Raw genomic sequence first — 20243 nt, forward strand, 5'->3', positions numbered from 1 at the left:
TGGACTCCCGCCGTGGAGGACTGGATTTGGACACCCTGTTTTAGGGGTTTGTTGATGGTTGTCAGATGAGGTCTAAGACAACCTGTATTTGTCTTTTCCTTTAATTTTTCCTGCCTGATGGTTCCTTGCCTCAGTATTAGCGCCAGGCTAATGTTCTCCTGATGGCTCCTCATTACTCAGTTGACATTTAGCGTCCTGCCATTAGAAGATTTGATTCCACTTTGAAAAGAGCCCATTTCAGCTCTTGAAATCAGATTAAAGCCCACGCTGCTGGGCCCACCTGCCTGGATCCTTCGTGGCGTTCAAGCCCCTTCCTGCGTGTTTGTTGCAGCATCGAGAGCATCTCACCCCGCCCCTCCCGTTCCTGTAACTTTTCAGTTTACGTTCGGAGGTTCAATAGCGTTATTGATTTTTTTCCCCCAGAGATTAAAGCCCTTTAGCTTTTATCCGCGCACTCCGCTGCTCTCCAACTTCTGCAGGATCTTCCCACCTCCCCAACAGTTCTTTTTAATATAAAGCGTCCATTTCCTGTGCACAAATGCAGAGCGCAACATGCATTTAGTCCCTATGATATTGACAAAAAGAACCTCTCTGATCTGAGTCCAGCACTTTCTTTTCTATAACGAATGAAGTTTGACCTTTTCACTTAAAAATAAAAAACAGGACTCGGTGGCGTCAGCAGGGGAGCGTCGCTCCCGCAGCTCACATCTGGGAACACACCAGCAAGTTCATCTATATGAAAAACATGGAAAAGACACAGATGACAGCTGTGGCTACGCCTGTGTGTGTACAGTCCTGATCTTTGTATAGTTTTATATAGTTTTTGTCCGTAGGTGAAATCTGAAAAGGGGGGAAATAATGATGCGTGCTCCCATGTAGGCACACGAACACACACTATCCATTAAACAAAAGCCACTTTGGGAGCTTTTACTTTTCACTTAGACAGGAAAGTGGGGGAAAGTAGACTTTGACTTGAAGGTTGATTTTTTTTTTTTTTATGTTTATTTTTAGCCTCTCTAAAAGCACTTACTGTAACTTCTTGTTGTAACAAGGTGAATCAATACAGTCGCCTGATCAATACAGCCGACTGACAGGCACAGCTGAGGTAAAAGGGGTTTCGTGCGACTATTTTGGAGGAGCTGGGGCTAAATTTGTGTGAGCGTTTCGGTCTGAGAGCCCAGCTGAAGGTCTCTTGTGTGGTTATGTTAAAATAAAAATGCATGCATATTGTTGGCATTGAACAGAAATACAGCGAAATGTTTTTTTCTTCTTTATAGTACTGCCAAGTACGGGGTGTTCACCTTTCTGCCCCGCTTCCTGTATGAACAGATCAGACGGGCCGCCAACGCCTTCTTCTTGTTCATCGCGCTCATGCAGGTAAATTAGCAAGTTCCATAAGTTCTTCCATACATTAGGAGCAGTTTATAGGACGTTTTGTTGCAGTGTTTCAGATTTTTTTATCAATTCCTTTGCTCTATCGGCTTCTTCCTTATCATTATTTCGAGGCGCTAGACCTTTAGCCCCTTTTCCACCGAAATTTCCCGGCACTTTTATTTTCTGGAATTTAATTACTTAGGTAAATTACTGAGGTTTTCTGAGTAATTTCTGTGGAAACGCACGGAGGTTGTTCAAAAATCTTAGCAAAGATGTAACTCTCGTGACTCTCCTCAGCAAATCCCCGATGTATCGCCGACGGGTCGCTACACCACACTGGTCCCGCTCATCTTCATCCTGACAGTGGCTGGAATTAAAGAGATCATAGAGGACTACGTGAGTAGTCCGTAGCGAGACATGCGTAGGTTAAAAACAACCCATGCTGCAGGAAAGAGCAGCCTCTGGTTCTTAAAGCGTCCACAGCTGTGCGCCTTTATCTCCCTGTCCTCACAGAAACGGCACAAAGCTGACAACACGGTCAACAAGAAGAAAACAACAGGTATCGTATGCACGTGTCTGCATGTCGGCTGCTCTTTTCTGCGCCCGCATCTATTTGTGGGCTTTTTTTTGTTTTTCTTTCATGGCCGAGTAAATAGCTGTTGTCTGTCACTCAGTACCACACAATAGTTTAGTCGCTATGAATACTGCATGAGCGCGGCCGTACTGTAGCGGCCCCGCTAACGTCTGCGCCTTACTCGTCTTTCAGTGCTGCGGAACGGAGCTTGGCAGACGATCATCTGGAAACAGGTACCGCCGAGATCACCTCTGACACATAATTATCACCTCGCATCAAGTGTTTATCGGGAAAAGCTGCTGCGATGATTGATTATTTCAGATCATCGCTCCAACACTTTCAAGTATGTTGCGCAGCCTTTTCTCGAAAGCCTGTTCGAAAAAGGATACTCCTCAAGTTCCAGACAGCGGTTTTTGGCCCAGATGACAATTGAGTTTGATCCGTCCAATATTCCACATCAGCAAATCGTATTAGTTGAGTAATTGGTTTTCTGTGCCGGTTCATAGATCATCTGAACCTGCGAGTCCGATCGAATGACCTGCAGCTACGAGTGCAGCCTCTGCCGCATTAAAGTTACATGTGCGGAATATAGGAGGCTGTGGCAGCGTTGAGCTGGAGGACAAATGCAACTGCTTCCCCACTGGTCATTTTTTACATTAGGGTTAACCTCCAGTCCTCGTTTTCTGTGCTACCAGGTAGACCTCACTTTTACCTTGGATCCCTTTCCTAGGAAGAAAAACCCGACTTGGCTGCGGCCCTGGAGGACTGGATTTGGGTACCGCTGCAATAGGGCATGCATCCGTCCAATTCATTTCAGTGGTACAAAATCACCAAAAGCTGAAATCTGCGACAGATGTGCCGTCTCAATGACACTCAGAACTGGGCCGTCGCAATTGTAGCAAATGTTGTCGATCCTTGTCTCGAGGAAAACAAGCACGCTAGTTCTTTTTAGGAGCCGTGCTCATTAACAGAGGTCCAGCTGTGCCCAGTCCTGCTCCAGCGGGTCTTATCAAATCGAATTTGCGCCCTCGTTATGAGAAGAGATCACTGCTGCGCAGGAATTTGTCCTCATAATTTGGAGGCACAACAGGTGCAGGGATTTCTTTGTGCTGCTTTGCTAATGCAGGAATGTCCATAAGCCACGCCATGTCTGAGTCACGTTTGAGCACTGCTTTACCCGTTACCATCTTAGAGTTTATCATATGTCAGTGAGTTTACTAAGTGTATGAAGCTGCAATATTGCCACACGTCATTCATCTTGCATCTTGAAAGCTTCTGTCTTTCTATTGCAGCCCAACAGAAGCAGATGAAGTCATATGCTTTCTCTTGATTGGCTGCGTCTCTTTTGGTCACTAATTAATGTAACTCATGTTCCCTCTCTTTCTTCCCCTCATTCTTCTCCTCTTTTTCTCTGCCTCTGCTTTTTCCCACCTGTTGTATCAATGGCACGCTGCTGCAATGCTGCGCTCTGGCCGTAAGGTGGCAGTAGGAGACATTGTAAAGGTGACCAATGGCCAGCACCTTCCAGCTGACATGGTCATTGTGTCCTCCAGGTCAGGCAGCGTGCGTGCGTGTGTGCGTGCGTGTGTGTGTGAAATAACTTGTGCTACACGCATCGTTTGCACATTTTAATGCCTTTTAAAGCCACAACTAATCATCACAAATCTATTTGTAAACCACAATGCCAAATTATGAATTTTATCGTTTAGAAACAAATTTTCTGGTTTCTGTCAACTGTTTTGATGTCATCTGTCTACAGTGAGCCACAGGCAATGTGTTACACAGAGACGTCCAACCTGGATGGAGAAACCAATCTAAAGATCAGACAGGTATGATACAGAAGATATATTTTTATTATAGTTTGTGTTTTCTAAAAAAAAAACCAAATCAATTGCTTTTTGTTTTGTGGTGTAGTTGAGTAAATCGATACAAGATGCTAGACATCACAGGTCATTTTTTTGTTCCCTTAATGGACAATTTTCTGCTGTAACCTAATACTTTACATTAGTCTCTACCTGAAAAGGGTAATTGATTCCATTTGATACATTTTTCCAGGGTCTCCCTCTGACAGCTGGTGCTCAGACCTTGGATGATTTGGTGGGTCTGTTGGGTCGTTTAGAGTGCGAAGGCCCCAACAGACACTTGTATGATTTCACGGGTACACTGCGTCTGGAGAACCATAAGTAAGACACATGTACCTGTATTTTTTCCTCTTTGTTCCTTTATTGATAAGTCATCTCTCTTTATTTGGCATTAACCTTTACATCTTGTCGTCTTCAGTCCAGCTCCTTTAGGTCCAGACCAGGTGTTGCTGCGCGGTGCCCAGCTCAGAAACACCCAGTGGGTTGTGGGAATTGTTGTCTACACCGGCCATGACTCCAAACTGATGCAGGTGGAATTGATGATGCTGTCCACAAACACAACATTTTCCCATCTCAGCGAGTGTCCGCCGCTTCCACATGTCTTGCATTCACTAACCGTCTTTCCAGAACTCCACCAAGGCACCGCTGAAGCGCTCAAACGTGGAGCGGGTGACCAACATGCAGATCTTGGTTCTGTTCTGCATCCTGCTGGTGATGGCGTTGATCAGCTCTGTGGGTGCCGCCATCTGGAACAGAGAACACACTGAAGACGCCTGCTGGTACCTGTCCCGTGCTGGTAGGAATACACACAGACACGCCCATTACAAGTCACAACAGAGAAATATAATCATTAGCATTGTGTGTCTGTGTTTGTGCAGGTGACATCTCTACTAATTTTGCATACAACCTGCTGACATTCATCATCCTGTACAATAACTTGATCCCCATCAGCCTGCTGGTCACCCTGGAGGTGGTCAAGTTCACTCAGGCTCTCTTCATTAACTGGGTACGTATTTTTTTTTTTTTTTAAAGGCACTCAATGTCTGCTGCCACATATCTCAGCTGACTGTCTAGATTTCCCACAGGATGTAGAGATGTATTACTCAGAGACCGATACACCGGCCATGGCTCGAACGTCCAACCTCAATGAGGAACTTGGCCAGGTCAGGTTATCCCCTCCTCATAAATGTGTAGGTTAGATTGACGAAGGCATAATAAAGCATCCTTTTTATGATTTTCTCCTCCAGGTGAAGTATCTCTTTTCTGACAAAACAGGAACTCTGACCTGTAACATCATGCACTTTAAGAAGTGTACCATTGCAGGAATTACATATGGGTGCGTACGTGTGTTATTCTTTTGTCTTTGCCTTCTCCTCTAAGCACCTAGAGCCTTCCTGCACTAATAGAATTAGGCGGAACTTAATTAATGCCATTCGCTGCCTTGTACTACAGAATTAGAACCTATTATTTCAGCTGATTTAATTCCTTCACGCTCAATCAAATGCACTAATCGGCTCACCTGATTCACTCTTTCTGCCACAAAAACTCATTCATCGCTGCAGCCACTTCCCTGATCTAGACTGTGATCGTTCAATGGAGGACTTCAGGTCAGTGACCTCCCCCCTGGAGCTTTTCCCTTTCTAGTATTTATTATTAAGTCCCCGCATGACTTGTAAGTGGACTGTACGCTGTGATTTAACCTGCTGTAGACTTTTGATGGTGAAAAAGTTAATAAATTCTGTAATTGATTGGTTTTTTTTTTGTTGTCTGGCAGCAACCTGCCGTCCAGCAGCAATAACTCGACCGAGTTCGACGACCCGACTCTCATCCAAAACATCGAGGGGAACCACGTAGGTTTTCCTGAAGCCGAAGCCTCTTTGAACACTGATCAGAAAAGCCGCATGCTGATTCTGTGTGTCCTTTAGCCGACCTCACCTCAAATCTGCGAGTTCCTGACAATGATGGCAGTGTGCCACACGGTGGTCCCGGAGAGGGAGGATAACCAGATTATTTACCAGGCTTCTTCACCAGACGAGGGAGCGCTGGTCAAAGGGGCCAAAGGACTGGGCTTTGTTTTCACCGCAAGGACCCCAGATTCAGTCATTATTGAAGCTGTGAGTGTGCGTCTGTGTTTTAGAGCTGAAACCGCTTCGTTTTGAAATGCTAGAAGCTGATATGTGTGTTTCAGAGGGGGAAGGAGATGAGCTACGAGCTGCTGAATGTTCTGGAGTTTTCCAGGTAGTTCTCCCATAAATATCATTCCCAGTTAGGTAATTACACTGTAATATAAGATTATAATGTGTTGTGAAACCCAACCTGCTCTTGTCTCTCACAGTAACCGCAAACGTATGTCTGTGGTGGTCCGAACCCCCAGCGGGACGCTCCGGCTGTATTGCAAAGGCGCTGTAAGTTTATGCTGTTCAAATTTAAGCATAAAACTTCAAATGCTTTTGACATTTTCAAATTTAATAGCTATTTTCTGGTTCTGTTTTTTTTTTTTTTAGGATAATGTCATTTTTGAACGGCTGACTGAGGCTTCCCAGTACAAAGAATTAACTGTGGCTCATCTGGAACAGTTTGCTACCGAGGGTAATCGAATTGTTCTTTATCTTCTGTGGCTGTTTGGACAACTTGTGGAAAAATGTAGACAGAGTCCATATAAAGATACCACGTTCTCCCAAATCAGTGACTGATTTGTCCTCATATGGCAGGACTGAGGACGCTGTGCTTTGCTTATGTCGACCTCGAGGAAGAAGCCTACCAGGAGTGGCTGAGAGAGTACAACCGTGCCAGCACCGTGCTGAAAGACCGTACTCAAAAACTGGAGGAGTGTTATGAACTGCTGGAGAAGGTCAACACATTCTTCTCTCCTGTTTCTCAAATGACAGTATTTTTCCAAAATACAGATAGATAGCCTAGTTCTTACACATGTCTACCAGCAGGGGGCAGAGTGGTTCTATTACCTCCTTCCAAACGTGGCAGGCTCTCATTACTCATAAGTTGCAGCACATGCTCTGATTTCCCTCTTAAGGTGTCCAATAAATGCAAAGTCAGGATGCTGTGGAAATATTTAATTGGTTTTTGAGGATGTTAGCGGCGAATGCCTGGGAAGTTTGCAAAAAAAAAGCTCACACATTTGGAGCCCTGTTCAAGGGGAAAGCTGGAAATAGACATAGAAAACTAAGGTAAAAAATTGAGTTAAGAGGAAGCAGCACTGGGATGAGGAGGAGGAGAAGAACTCAGACTGGGTGACCACAAGAATAATTACTCGCACCAGCTCGCCAAAAGCCCAATAAAAGCCGAGTCAACAACATAGTGGTGTTAATTTGTGCGTCTGCGTGTGTTTTTGTCTTCAGCCCTGTCTACTGAGAGTACACATGCAGTTTAGTCTAAATAAATAATAGCCATTTGATTTCTCTTGATCCGTCGCTGCAGTATCAAGCCCACCGGCTTACTGGCATTGTTCTTATCTTAAAATTCAGTATAATTATGTTTTATGGGGAGAAGGAGCCATTAATTACAGTTTCTGAATTTGTAGAGCAAATCAATTTTGAGCAACTTGTTGTGTTTTTCTGCTTCTGAAATGTGCTTTTTAAATGTTTTTATCTGTCTCTCTCAACAGAACCTGATGTTGCTGGGCGCCACGGCCATAGAGGACCGTCTCCAGGCCGGCGTGCCCGAGACCATCGCCACTCTAATGAGGGCCGACATCAAAATCTGGGTCCTCACTGGAGACAAACAGGAGACGGCCATCAACATAGGTGAAAGCCTTTCAAATGAAAACTATATTGTATGACACTATGAGGTTTCGCTGACGAGTGAACCTGCAACCCGATGTGCACAAGTGAAGGAGAGAGTATTGTGGAGTTAATTAAATCATGGCTGCTAGAATAAAGGGCCTTATGTGGGCTGAAAATGCCAGACATTTCTCCAGTCTTAGTGGTCGAACAGCAAATGTTCCACAGGAATGACATTAGTGTGTTTGGCATTTCAAGGTGGTGTCAAATGTCCACATAAACAAAAAGACAAAAGATTTTTTTAGCACTTTCCACAAACGTTCGAGTGATCTAATCAACATTCATAAAAGCTGAGAGCCAGCCGTTTTACTGCGTTTAATAGACCACATGAGGTGTGACGATGGCTGGAGGCTGAGGGGAGCAGAACGGAGTCAGATAACTGTGAGAATGGAGCCGGATTTTCAGAATCGGTCGTACGCAAAACCAGTTTTTCACCTGTGTTTTGGGTTTTAGTGAATCTAATCTGCCCTCCCATCCCCCATCCGCCTCCCATCAAGTATCTGTCTCTGTTTCTCAGGTTACTCGTGTCGTCTGGTGACACATGGCATGTCCCATATCATTGTCAACGAGGACTCTCTGGATGTGAGTAGATGCTTCCTCTCCCTCGCTTCACCTGTTGGTTTTTGTACTCCAGATTACACTGTGACCGTGTGCAGACAGGAGAGAGTCTGATATATTGTAGGGTATTAAACACATAACCGTGGGAACCAGGGTGTGTTCCGTAGCCAGATTGGTAGGTGGGGTTCTTTGTGTGTTCACAGGTCCAGGTAATTAAAGTGTCTGGTGTCTCCTGGGAGAAAGGGATGAAAGGAGACCACTGAGCGCTCGCTTCTTTCTGGCTTCTTCTGTTTCTGACAGAATTCATCTACAGTAGCACTTTACATACTGAGCAGCGTGCACGCACTTTACATTGCCGTGGCTGTTTAGAGCAATGTGTGTAGCTTCACATGGGTCTTCTGAACCCAGACTGCCTGAGTATTACTGTCAGGTGTCTCTGTATGCAGCTGCAGAGTCAAAGCTCCAGTTGTGTGAGACCAAATGGACGTTAACATAACCGAGCCGACTAAGCGAATGTCTTCGTAAGAAACGCAAGTTAGAAGAGCAATGGCATTTGCATAATCGGATCATCTGTAATGCTTTTGGAATGATTTTCTTTGAAATCTGCTCACTGGGAAGGGTCACATACTGTATATTTCAATAATGTCTAAGACCACGCGGGTCACAAGATACAACATTTGACTCTGATAATGTAAAAGTTGCACATTTGCAGTTCAGGCAGTTTATGATGCCTTTCTTTGTTGGTCCCAGGAGCACATCTTGAATTGTGCTATCCTTAGAAATCAGTTTATATGATATGTTTGATATGGAAGAGAGTTTTTCGAGGCAGCTGGTTCACAGGAAACATAAGCCAAGCGTGGGAATTTTCACGTGGCGTCTGCATGCTCTCCGTCAAACTGTACGGTGTTTGCAGCATATTAGCAAGTAGGTGTGAAGTCAACATGGAACACTGAAACATATTCATCAGATTGCTGCTGTGTTTACATGTGATGATTCATACACATTACACACACTAGACAAACACTTTAAAAAACACTTCTGATTTCCCAATAGTCTTTATATGGTCTTATAACAGTCATATTGATATATTTCAGTACTACGAGACAGAGCTGGACTCGAAACTGCAGCAGACTAAGTTCAGATGGGATAAGATGTTCTTTATTGTCCTCAGAGGGACACTTATCTTGGCTTTATGTCCCGCATGTCTGCACCTGACCGTGGGCAAAAATGAGTAACTTGTACTAATAGAACCACACAATCTGCTACTGTACAAACCTCTCTGGTGCATAAGAAGGGTGGAAATAATTGGACATCAGCGTGGGAGCAGAGTGAAGGAAGTGTAAAGACCCTTTCAACATAAAACAAATAAAACAATGCTCCCTCCTGTATATGAATATCCCGTAGCTGCCTCGTGTGCACCGTGACCTTTAGCTGTGACCATCGATGTGTGGGCATGAAAAATCACACCCGCTTCAAAGCAGCACATTATCTGACATGCACTTTAAATACCCACTGCAGGCCCAGCGTTGCTCGTTGGGCCTGTTGGAGAGTGTGACCAGCATGTGAGTGAAAACAGAACCCGACCTCTTAAACAACATTTTCTTTCAAATGTCATCCATCGACTCGCTTTCATCTGTGTCCGTGGCCTCTCCCCGTGTCGGCCACCTATCCCACCCGAACCGAGCCGCCGCATCTGTCAACAGCCTCTTTACAGGCAGGAAGGAAGGAATTGTACCAAAGCACGGGGAAGCAAAAGAAAACCCCTGTTTATGTCAGTGAACACAGAAGAGTGTTTATGCACAGAGCAACGGACGTGTTTACTGGATTACGTAGTATATGAATTGGACAATCTGGTTAGAAGAAGAAGAAAGCGGGTGGGGGGGAGACTTGGCTGAGCCACGTGAGGACGATGAGTGAGTGGTAACGCAATCCCCTTTTGGTGCTTCTGCTCATCAAAACAAAGCGTGTGAGCAATGCCTCCTGGGTAAACGGGTTTGTGGCCTCTGAAGCTGTGACAAGCGCCATCTGTCACCCACGGCTCGAGCGCCACACACAGACCTGACGCACAACTTTGCTCCGTCCGCTGCTGTTTATTCTATGCCAGAGAACAGAGAAGTGTCCCAATGTAAACTTTCCTTTTTAACCGCTGAGGTTGAACTCAGCCAGTGATTAACGTTTGGATCGGTGGCTGTGTTGCTTTCCGTGTTACCAGTATAACCTGAAAAGCTGAACCGCGTGGTTCAAAAACGGCTCAGGAAGTATTACTGTTTTTTGGTTTTTTTTTGCCAATTGTCCGTGAATGTGTCACAGGCACTCCTGACCTGATCAGCTCAGGACTGGTTAGAAATTAGAAAAATCTTTCTTTCCTGAAAGTTCCCATAATCTGCTCTCGTACTGAAGTTTCTTAAACAAACACTATCACTCTTCCACTCATTAATCATCTTTAAGAACACGCACACAAGCACACACTCCTGCTGTTGCTCATTTCATTACAAATCTGCCCTTCCACTGTAAAGACAACATGTCTTTCTATTATTTGGTCCTCAGAAGGGCCAAGGTACAAGTGTGTGTGTGTGTGTGTGTGTGTGTGTGTGTGCATGTGTCTGTCTGACTGGCTGGCTGGCTGGCTGGCTGGCTGGCTCAGGCAGCAGAGGATGTGGGTGTTTACACAGATGCACAGTCAGATAATTAAACGGTGTATTAAATCTCAGTGGTGACAGAATCTGCACCTCAGATACGAGCATGTTCTTCTCTTTTCACTCAGCAGCTTGATCTTTTCCTTTCCCAATAGTCGTCACTCTTTTCCGTCACTCTTGCTCCATTCTCATTTACCATGTTTTCCTATATTTAATTTATCTTGAGATTTTAACGATAGCTATACTTAATTTATTTTAATGCTACACACACTGTTTAATATTCCCTATATACTGTATATGTATGTATGCATATGTATGGTTCTATGTATTATATTATACGTATGTAGTGCGAGAAGGGGGAGTTTCAAGTTTTCTTACTCCCACTTTTGTGATCTAAATATAAAACTGATAAAATTCCGCACAGAAGGGCCTCAGAGCATGCCTTACAAAGTGGGTATCCACGTGCATGTGTGTGTGTGTGCGCGCGTATGTGTGTTAAACATGCTGTGACAAGTCATGTGGTGCGTCTAGTCTCACTGCAGGGAGTTAGCATTTGTTGAACACTGACCCATGCGGGCTCTGTTGCAGTTATATTAGGAACATTGTGCAAGCTTTTCAACATAAAAGGCCACGAGCCAGGAATTAGTCATGTTTTCATACAGTTTTTGCTTGTTTCTTTCCATGTTTAGTTACCCTGCTGAGCTATTACTCACTGATGAGGTGAGGACAAACAGGAGGAAAAAAAGGGCTCACATGTGTGCGTCCCCCCACCCAGCCTCTGTTCACACACTCATACGTGCGCACGCATGTTTAGCTTCCCTACAAACACGCGTGAGTTTCAGGACTCTGACAACCTATAATCTCCTTTAATCCCTTCATTCTGTTTTTGTTTTCCTTTCCGCTATTTGCGGGAAAAAAAGGTGAATGCAAACAGGAATTCCGACACGCAAAGAAAAACACCCCCCTCCCCATCAGCCTTGGAAAACAAGAGCGGGGAACTTTCAAAAAGAGTCAAATGTGTGCGCGTCTGGATTTAAATAGAAGATAAGGATTTTTTTTTACATGTGATTGCAGTGCGTGCTTGTATAAACGAGCGTGAGCGCTCACTCTGGTGTCTGTTAGCAGGACCTGATCATGGAAGGACTGGTTATCTCATCGTTGGCCCCATAACCAGTAACCCACTGGAAAATAGCTGATTTAAATCAGCGATTTCTTCTAGTTTTTGTTTGTTCTTGGTTGTATCCTCCACGGTTCTACAAGCATTTCCTGTGAGCTGTCCCCTGTCGTCACTTGGAGACTTGAACCTGAATTTACTAAATCAGTCAACTGGACTAAGTCATCCATTTCATAATGAACAGATCCATGATGAACAGATGGACCACAGGAGAAGCACTGCGCACGTTGAACTTTGAGATGTTTAAAGCCCATGTGTGTTTATGTGTGTGTGTGGGTGTGTGGCCTCTGTGGTAGCTCGCAAGATGCCTGCTGCTCCACATGGAGTTCATTACAAATCCATGAGATGTTTATTTTCTCTATTAATCCCTGTTCCTCTATTATCGAGAGCTCCATCAAAACTTCCCCAAACTACTGCTCCACCGGCAAACTGGCATTCCTGCTAACCGATACACTTTGCTACATGGAATAAATAATTCATTTCACCCGGTTGGGGCCTTATTTGGGCACATTTGTGCCTCCAGGACCTTATAGCAATGCGTTGGGATGACGTCTGGAGCAACTGTGAACTTTATATTACCATTTTTAATTGCTGAGTGCACTCAGAAGCAAATTCCTTCCCTAGATGAAAGCAGTGCGTGCAACGGGAAACACATGTCTCCTATTTAGCGCTGGTGGTTTTTACCTTTCAACAAATTGGTCTGTGTGTTTTGGTGTGTGTGTGCACTTGCGAGGCCGCAGTGTCTCCTTCAAAACACAAAATCTCTAAGTGTGCCACTTGAAAGACAAGGTAATTAGCCATTTGACATGTAGAGTTGTGATTTGTTATCTTTGGATGAGGATTTTAAGTGTTTTGCCACTTAGGGGTGAGGTGTGTGTTTATGGTGTTTTTTACCTTGATGGCCTTGCCTGATGTACGGTGTGTATGTATTCAGTATGCAGAAACAATGTTGAAATTGGTTATTTTTAAGAAACACAATACTCATTTTCTTTGTTTTTGTCTCCTTGCAGGCAACCCGTGCCACCCTCACAGCTCACTGTTCGTCCCTGGGCGACTCCTTAGGGAAAGAAAATGAGCTAGCGTTAATCATTGACGGCCAGACTCTGAAGTACGCTTTGTCCTTCGATCTTCGCCAGGCCTTCCTGGACTTGGCGTTGTCCTGTAAAGCTGTGATCTGCTGCAGGTAGGTGGCAGAGTGAGAAACCGACTCGTTGCCTAGAAACGCTGCAGCCTTCCAACAGGGCTCACTTTATGGCGCTTCTTTCCTGCGTCTTTATTTAACCTCTGCATATTATTTTTTTAACCGTGCAAATCCAGGAGGTTGCTGTGATTTTTGGCAGGAGAGGGTAATTCTGGGTGTCACTGCAGTTTAAATCGCCTAAAAACTTCCTTTTAATAAAGTCAGCAAACTAAGCCAATCACAGCAGGCGGCTTGTAAAGAAAACATTTACGAGATCAATTATGTCCGTAATTACACACAGATGAATTTTCACTTTGATTTGGGCGTATGTGTGCATACATCTGCAGACCTGCGTCCTACTGTGCATATGTTTGAAAAGGTTGTATCCTATATCACCACAGGAGCTGTGGAATACACAGCTCTGCATGCTAATGTCAGAGCCATGAGTCACGCACCGTTAGCTGTACCGGCACACACAGCCTGAGTCCTTTCACATTTCCATCAGAACAAAGCAGGCGGTGTTCCCTTGCTGTCCTTACCGCCAGCTGTGCTGTTTAACAAAAGTCTTTCCGCTCATCTCTTGTCCACGTATGCGAGGATGCGTCTCGGCCGGGAGTTAAAGCCATTGGCTCTCCCCTGCACATCCAGGTCACATCCGGACTCAAAGGTCTTTTTTCTTATCCTCGTTTAACTATGGCTCATTCTCATTGTCTTCAGTCATCAGTGTTGGTTCTCAGGCGTTAGGCATAAACCCCAAACATCAGTGTCATCTGTGCCGACACCCAGGGAGACCTGAAAACATGTATAGTTCTGTAAGAGCAGTTTCAAATATCTGGGGCCATTCATAGGGGCAGATTTAGGTCAAACTCTAGGGTTTTCATAAGAGCCCTTTCATTGGTTACGAGTGTGTACTTGAAAAGGCGTCAGTAGGGTCCACTATCAACAATCCATGTACACGATGAACTTATGTTCGTTTTGTAGAGGAAATGAGAGAATAATGTGGGTACTTCTCCCTATAATCATGTTGCATTTACTCTGTAGGAGTGGAGGGTATATATTGTGGCTGAGTTGGACGTGATTTTCTGTCCATCTGTTGCTGTCCCTCTATCCCTCATCATCTGCGCCAAACATAAAAAGTCTGGATCTGGAAGTAATCTCCGATTCTGTGCCAAAGAGCAGAGATCTGCAATCACGTGAGCTTTAAAATTACCCCACGCTGGTTCAGTTACAGCTCTGTAAATGCATAGATCAGTGACATGTCGTCTTTAAATGACATTTAAAATAAAAAAAAATAAAAAAAAATGAAAGATTAGCTGGAGGTTGTGGAAATTTTCCAACATGTGGGCACTGGACAGCAAGAGGGGAGCCGGTGTCTCACGCGTGTGTGACATCGCTTAAATTTAAATCTCAGGGTGGCTTCCTGACTTCACTGCGTTTGTTTATCAGAGGTCTTAGTGGGCTGCTCTTTCTCTGCTCGGCTCTGCCACAAACTGCCCCGAGAGCCTTTCATCTCGCCGGCTCCACTTTGCACAGGCCCAGACTCTGTTAGCGGGCGCTTGGAGGGAAGGTAGAGGCAGATAAAGGAGAGATTTGTGATCAGAGCGAGACGAGCAGCCCGGCACTTTAGGAGCAGGAAAAACAAAGAGCGGAAGCCGATCCCGTCCTTAAGCAACATCTGCTGAGATCTCCCCGTGGAAACGCTGGAGAGGCAGTGTAGGAGGAGGGGGCTCTTTTTGGATGTATGACCGCTAACCAGACCACCCAGCTCAGTGATTTCAGCTTGACCAGAACACAAGTGGTCTCAGATAGTGATGCGTCCCTCTTGACAATGACCTTTGGGCTGCAGGTCTGGAGGGTCGTTTATCTCCTGCTGATTAAATTTTGCTGCATTTTTATTTAAAAAAAAAAATCAACTGCATTCATGTGATGGATCATGCAGCTGCCTGTAATTGAATTCTGTAATGTCATTAAGAGAGCAAAGAGTGACATCTGTGTGCTACGCCCACACAAAATAGGTCCTCCTCTTCTCAGGAACTGCCTCAATTGGATCGTTGTCCACAACAGTGGATGCCCAAAACGTTGCTCTGAGATATACGTCCTCTATAAATGACCTTGAGTGATAACCCTCAATTTAGAAGGCTGGATCAAATTTCTCTTTTTTAAAGATATTTGTTTTCACCACACAGGCTTCAAGTAGCACGGACAAGGCGCGCTTCAGTTATGTGTACACGTGTCCAGCAGCAGGAACGCCTTCTCATAAAAAATCATGTTTTGAAAACAGAGGAAAAACTCAGTGAGTCCAGAATTACATTTTTGGAGAACGTCAACACGGGGAGATTATCAGTACTTGATATTCTTGGTATTTAAGTTAATGCGTTTCAGAATTATGTGGAAATAAGACTTAGTTTTAGCAAAATAAGGTTTTGTGTAATGGCTGATCACCTGATGAGCTCACTCCTGCATCTGGAAACTGTCAAACGTCTCCAAAAAGACGTGCGAATGGCCGATGACAGAGGACAGCCATCAGCTCCCCGTCTGAAAGCGATTCCTCTCTGTTTGACTGCTGTGTTTTCACTGTTGTTCGGGACAACAGGATGAGGATGGATTGTCATGCCAAGGAGGAATGAGGGGAAAGAGATTAGTGCAAGAGTGAGATTATTGAATGTGGGTGGAAGGCTGTCTCACAGGGGGGACCTGGGCCTTGTTCTTGTTGAAGAGACCAGCAGCTGTCAGGAAGAAGCTGTTTTCTGATTTGGCACTTTGGACTTGATGGACTGCAGTCCCACCTGAGGATGGGGGGTGGGGGGTGGGGGGGGTCCATGCAGCCTGCCAGTCCTCCTCTCCAATATGTGCAGCCTGCCAGTGTCCTTGGTATAGTACACCGATGATCCCCAAGAGGAGTCTCTCAGGATGGCGAGGGCGCCTGAAGTTCAAGAACAACTCCATCAAACGCCAGATGTTGATCTGCCACCTGTGGGTGGGGCCACGGCCATCGGAGATGAGGGCAGCGGTGCCTGCAGACTCCAGGAGCTTGACAACCTGATGACTGGAGGTGCAGCTGTTGGTGCAGTGGAGGCAGAACAAAGCATCATGAGAAGCCAGTGTTGATGATTCAGGGGTCAGAGTCATGTTTTCCCAGCTTTTACAAGCTGCTTCCTGTCACGCAGGCAGACTCTGACCCACCCGCAGGTAGATTCAGGCATTTTCACCTGGGAGAGCTTGTGGAAACAGAGCCGAGACCCACAAACATGTGGCAGAGAAACAAATAACACACTAATTAAGCCATCTTGTGCCTCTAGCTGCACTAAATAACTCCAATTTGACAACAGTTTACATAAAAAGGAGGTTTTATCCAACACGACAAGCTGAACTACTCCTGAACTACACATGATACGATTTAATGACAAGAACAATAAATCATTATTTTCCTCGCCATCCACAAGCTCTCAGCAGTCTCTTTCTCTCCCTTTCAACTGTTTCCCATTCCTAAAATTTCCAGGCTTTATTAGTCTTTGGTAATGGTTGCCATCCTTGCCCCCCTTCCCCTTCCCAAAACTACTTTTTGTTTTCGTTCTCTCTCACACTATTCTTTAATCAGCCAACCTCTCCGTGTAATTTACCACAGTTGAAACCAGCTGTCCACACTCAGAATGCTAACCGGTGTTTCCCCCCCCCTTTTTTCTTTATTCTCCACAGAGTGTCTCCCCTGCAGAAGTCCGAGATTGTCGACATGGTGAAAAAACACGTGAAGGCCATCACGCTGGCAATAGGCGATGGGGCTAACGACGTGGGCATGATCCAAACGGCTCACGTCGGAGTGGGGATCAGCGGCAACGAGGGCATGCAGGCCACCAACTCCTCCGACTACTCAATAGCACAGGTGGGACGCAGACACAGCAGCCACGGAGGTTATGGAGATTATTCCACCGATGTAGATGATACAGCCATACCAGCTCATTTTAAGGTTCACTCTCACACTCTCTCGTGAAAGGGGAAATTTGAGGGTCATTCAGGTATCACGGTTGGTAAAACAAACCTAAACACACCGTTGTTCAACCGGGAACCACGTCACTAGTAAATAGTATCAAATAGCTATTTTGTACTGTTGAAAATCATGTACCAGCAATCAATTATTAAAAAAGTAAACCTGAATTGAGAGGTCGTCCTTAACGTTTGTGTTTCCCCATAGTCACGGTTTGAAAATGTTAAGAGGATCATCAGGATTCTCCTAATTACTGTCTTGTCGCACACTTTCGCTGATTGATTATCTCTTAGCCTTTGGCAATCTCGCAATTTATCTCAATTGGAGATTCTTTTTTGTCCCCCAGTCACATTCTTGGTGTTTTCTGCACTTTGGACTCCTTCCTTTTCTCTGTACTCGCCTGATAAATGCATTTGCCTCCCTCTGATTGGTAGTTCTCCTATCTGGAGAAGCTGCTATTGGTCCACGGGGCATGGAGCTACAACCGTGTCACAAAGTGCATCCTGTACTGTTTCTACAAGAATGTCGTCCTCTACATTATAGAGGTAGAAGCTTCACACACACACACACACACACACACACACACACACACACACACAGAGTCATATTAACAGAGATGTTTTGCAGCTGTTTGTCGACATGCTGACAGTGATGGATGGGGTGCCCTCCTGGTGTCTGCTTTCTGTCTGTTTTTACACACACACGCACACACATTTAGGGAATAGAAATTGGGTCTGTAGATCAGCAGTGTCAAGACCCTGGCACTGAACAATTTAATGTGTGTGTAGGTGAAGAGATACCACACTCGTGGGCTTCCCTGCTATGAGGGGTATTTTTCCAATCCTCCCCCTCTGACATTAAGGATGCCAGCAGGTGCAGGTCCTCATGGGACCATACTGTCTTGCAAACATCACCACTGGGTGTGTGAGTGTGTGTAGGTTTCCATTATTATCTTACATGATTGGCTCCCTCTAGGTCAAAGGTGAGAGGCTGTCTCTGTCCACACGATGAAGAAAGGATGGGGGGTGGTGGCCGTGTGCGTTCATGTGTTTGTGTCAGTGACCTTACCCCTGGGCTGTGTGCACACTGCTGTATAGCCAGGAATGCCACAACTCCCACCAGTAGCCCCCAAACATCTCAGGCTGCCACAGCTCACCAGTCAGCTGCACGTCAATGCAGACGTTAATTGAAGGCTTCCCCAGGGCCCAAGTCACATTTAGATATTGTGTCCTTTTCAGCTGTTTGATTGAATTTCATACCACGATTGGCCGACTGACCCCCTCCCCCCATCTCCCATGGCCTCCCATCCCTCTGTTTGTGTTCCAGCTCTGGTTTGCCTTTGTCAATGGGTTCTCGGGGCAGATCCTTTTTGAGCGCTGGTGTATAGGCCTCTACAATGTGGTGAGTACCCAACCTCGTGCCTCCTCTCACTCTCTACCATTTCTTCACCCCCTACGTGTGCCCCCACCGACGTTGTCATCAAGCACCGTCTTTGCCCGCCCATCTATCTCTTCATCCATCTCACTCGACTTTGTCTTCTTTTCGCCGCCTCTTTTTCGAATGCCCGAAACGACCGCGCGCTCAAGAATGCGTTTCGTTGACAGCCGTGTGTGTCTTGAATTCTTCAGGCTCCAGGAACATTATGGAATGTGTTTTAGTGCCGACAGTCTGATGTGAATGCTGATTGGGGAGCAGGACAAAGTGCCCCAACATTATTGTTTTAATCTCTCCCTGGCTGTTATCAGTGTAGTCTAAATCCAGACCACTTTTTACAAGATTAAACCCAGGTTTAATCTCTGTAATCATAATCTCTTTAAAGTAATCCCTTTGAAATTTGATTATTGTTCCATCGTGACCAAAATTAGATCGATGTGGGAAATAAAGTAGCAAAGAAGGTGTTTGAAATCTCTTAAAACTACAGTAAGAAAATTAAAGTCCAACAGCTGTCGGAGCATTTGGGACACATGATATCAAATGATAATCCAGTGTTCGTGTTTCATTTCCCTTTATATTGATATTTTTTAAAAACTGCTGCTTCGTATTTTAAAAATCAAGTTTGATGAGGTGAATCTTCTGTGGAAACCTGCAGATTTTCACTGCACTGCCTCCATTCACTCTGGGGATATTCGACCGACCGTGCAGCCAGCAGAACATGCTTCGTTTCCCACAGCTCTACCGAATCACCCAGAATGCCGAGGGCTTCAACACTAAGGTACACACACCTATGATCCACCACTGTGATCCAATAACAGACACACTCACACACAGTTGCTGACCTCGTGCAGCATATATCCAAGCTTTATTGCGCGTCTGCCTTCATTTTGCCACACTTTGCGGCTCGTCTTCGGGATTGCCGAGTGATGCCTACTGTTTGTTTGGGAGTCCGGCAAGTAAACAAGACTTGCGGGGAACCCGGGATGTTTCCACGGCAACCTGCAATGAGATTCATCGGGCCCGAATAAGGAAGTCTTTCATTTTAGAGGGTGAACCAGCAACCTGGCCTGCTGTGTGTGTGTGCAGGAGAGAACTTTTGATGGCAAGAACACAGTGGAAGTTATATGTAACTGTGAGGAACTGCTGTTTTTTTTTTGCGTGGGGAGGGGGGGCCGCACAGGCACATGTGTGTGTTGGCATTTGCCCATACTGACCTCCCTTTTTTTAACTTTTCTGTGTTCCTGCCTCTGTCTTCCAGGTGTTCTGGGGTCACTGTATCAATGCACTGATTCATTCCATTATTCTCTTCTGGTTCCCTCTGAAAATGCTGGAACACGGTGAGAAGAGGGAGCACTGACGTAGAAATTTCACAATTCTTGTTGTAACATCTCATGTATGTTCCCTCACAGACTCGCCCTTCAGCGACGGCCTGGGAAATGACTACCTATTTGTCGGAAACATGGTCTACACAGTAAGCAATTGCTCTTTTTATAACAGTTTTCCCCTTTTCGTCTTTTGCCCTGCAGGGTTATAGATTATTTTTTTATACTCACAGCAGCATTGGCTCCTTCAGTCTCGTCTAGCCACGCTGTCTCCTCTTGACACTTATCCACTTCTTCCCTCCGCTCACTCCTCTCCTTCACATTCTTACTATCAGTTTCCTCCCCACAGT

The 20243-nt window shown here is 45.3% G+C and overlaps 1 protein-coding gene across 4 annotated transcripts in view; it reads left to right on the forward strand.

The window, feature by feature from the left end:
* The window catches only part of atp8a2 (ATPase phospholipid transporting 8A2), a 34655-nt gene that overhangs the window by 6463 nt on the left and 7949 nt on the right, over positions 1–20243 (forward strand). For 3 of the 4 annotated variants that reach the window (XM_029842783.1, XM_011607873.2, XM_029842786.1), the window contains 28 exons: positions 1278–1377; positions 1672–1770; positions 1888–1933; positions 2141–2181; positions 3428–3501; positions 3708–3777; positions 4004–4131; positions 4229–4340; positions 4438–4606; positions 4689–4816; positions 4896–4973; positions 5058–5146; positions 5373–5417; positions 5585–5660; positions 5736–5924; positions 5999–6048; positions 6146–6215; positions 6315–6399; positions 6522–6661; positions 7433–7571; positions 8125–8189; positions 12986–13158; positions 16852–17035; positions 17572–17682; positions 18464–18538; positions 19227–19349; positions 19830–19908; positions 19981–20042. In XM_029842783.1, coding sequence (XP_029698643.1) covers positions 1278–1377; positions 1672–1770; positions 1888–1933; positions 2141–2181; positions 3428–3501; positions 3708–3777; positions 4004–4131; positions 4229–4340; positions 4438–4606; positions 4689–4816; positions 4896–4973; positions 5058–5146; positions 5373–5417; positions 5585–5660; positions 5736–5924; positions 5999–6048; positions 6146–6215; positions 6315–6399; positions 6522–6661; positions 7433–7571; positions 8125–8189; positions 12986–13158; positions 16852–17035; positions 17572–17682; positions 18464–18538; positions 19227–19349; positions 19830–19908; positions 19981–20042 — 2800 coding nt within the window. The remainder of the gene's footprint in view (positions 1–1277; positions 1378–1671; positions 1771–1887; positions 1934–2140; positions 2182–3427; positions 3502–3707; positions 3778–4003; positions 4132–4228; positions 4341–4437; positions 4607–4688; positions 4817–4895; positions 4974–5057; positions 5147–5372; positions 5418–5584; positions 5661–5735; positions 5925–5998; positions 6049–6145; positions 6216–6314; positions 6400–6521; positions 6662–7432; positions 7572–8124; positions 8190–12985; positions 13159–16851; positions 17036–17571; positions 17683–18463; positions 18539–19226; positions 19350–19829; positions 19909–19980; positions 20043–20243) is intronic. The other variant, XM_029842784.1, reaches the window with a different exon arrangement.

Source organism: Takifugu rubripes, chromosome 10 (assembly GCF_901000725.2).
Source record: "Takifugu rubripes chromosome 10, fTakRub1.2, whole genome shotgun sequence".
NCBI lineage: Eukaryota > Metazoa > Chordata > Actinopteri > Tetraodontiformes > Tetraodontidae > Takifugu > Takifugu rubripes.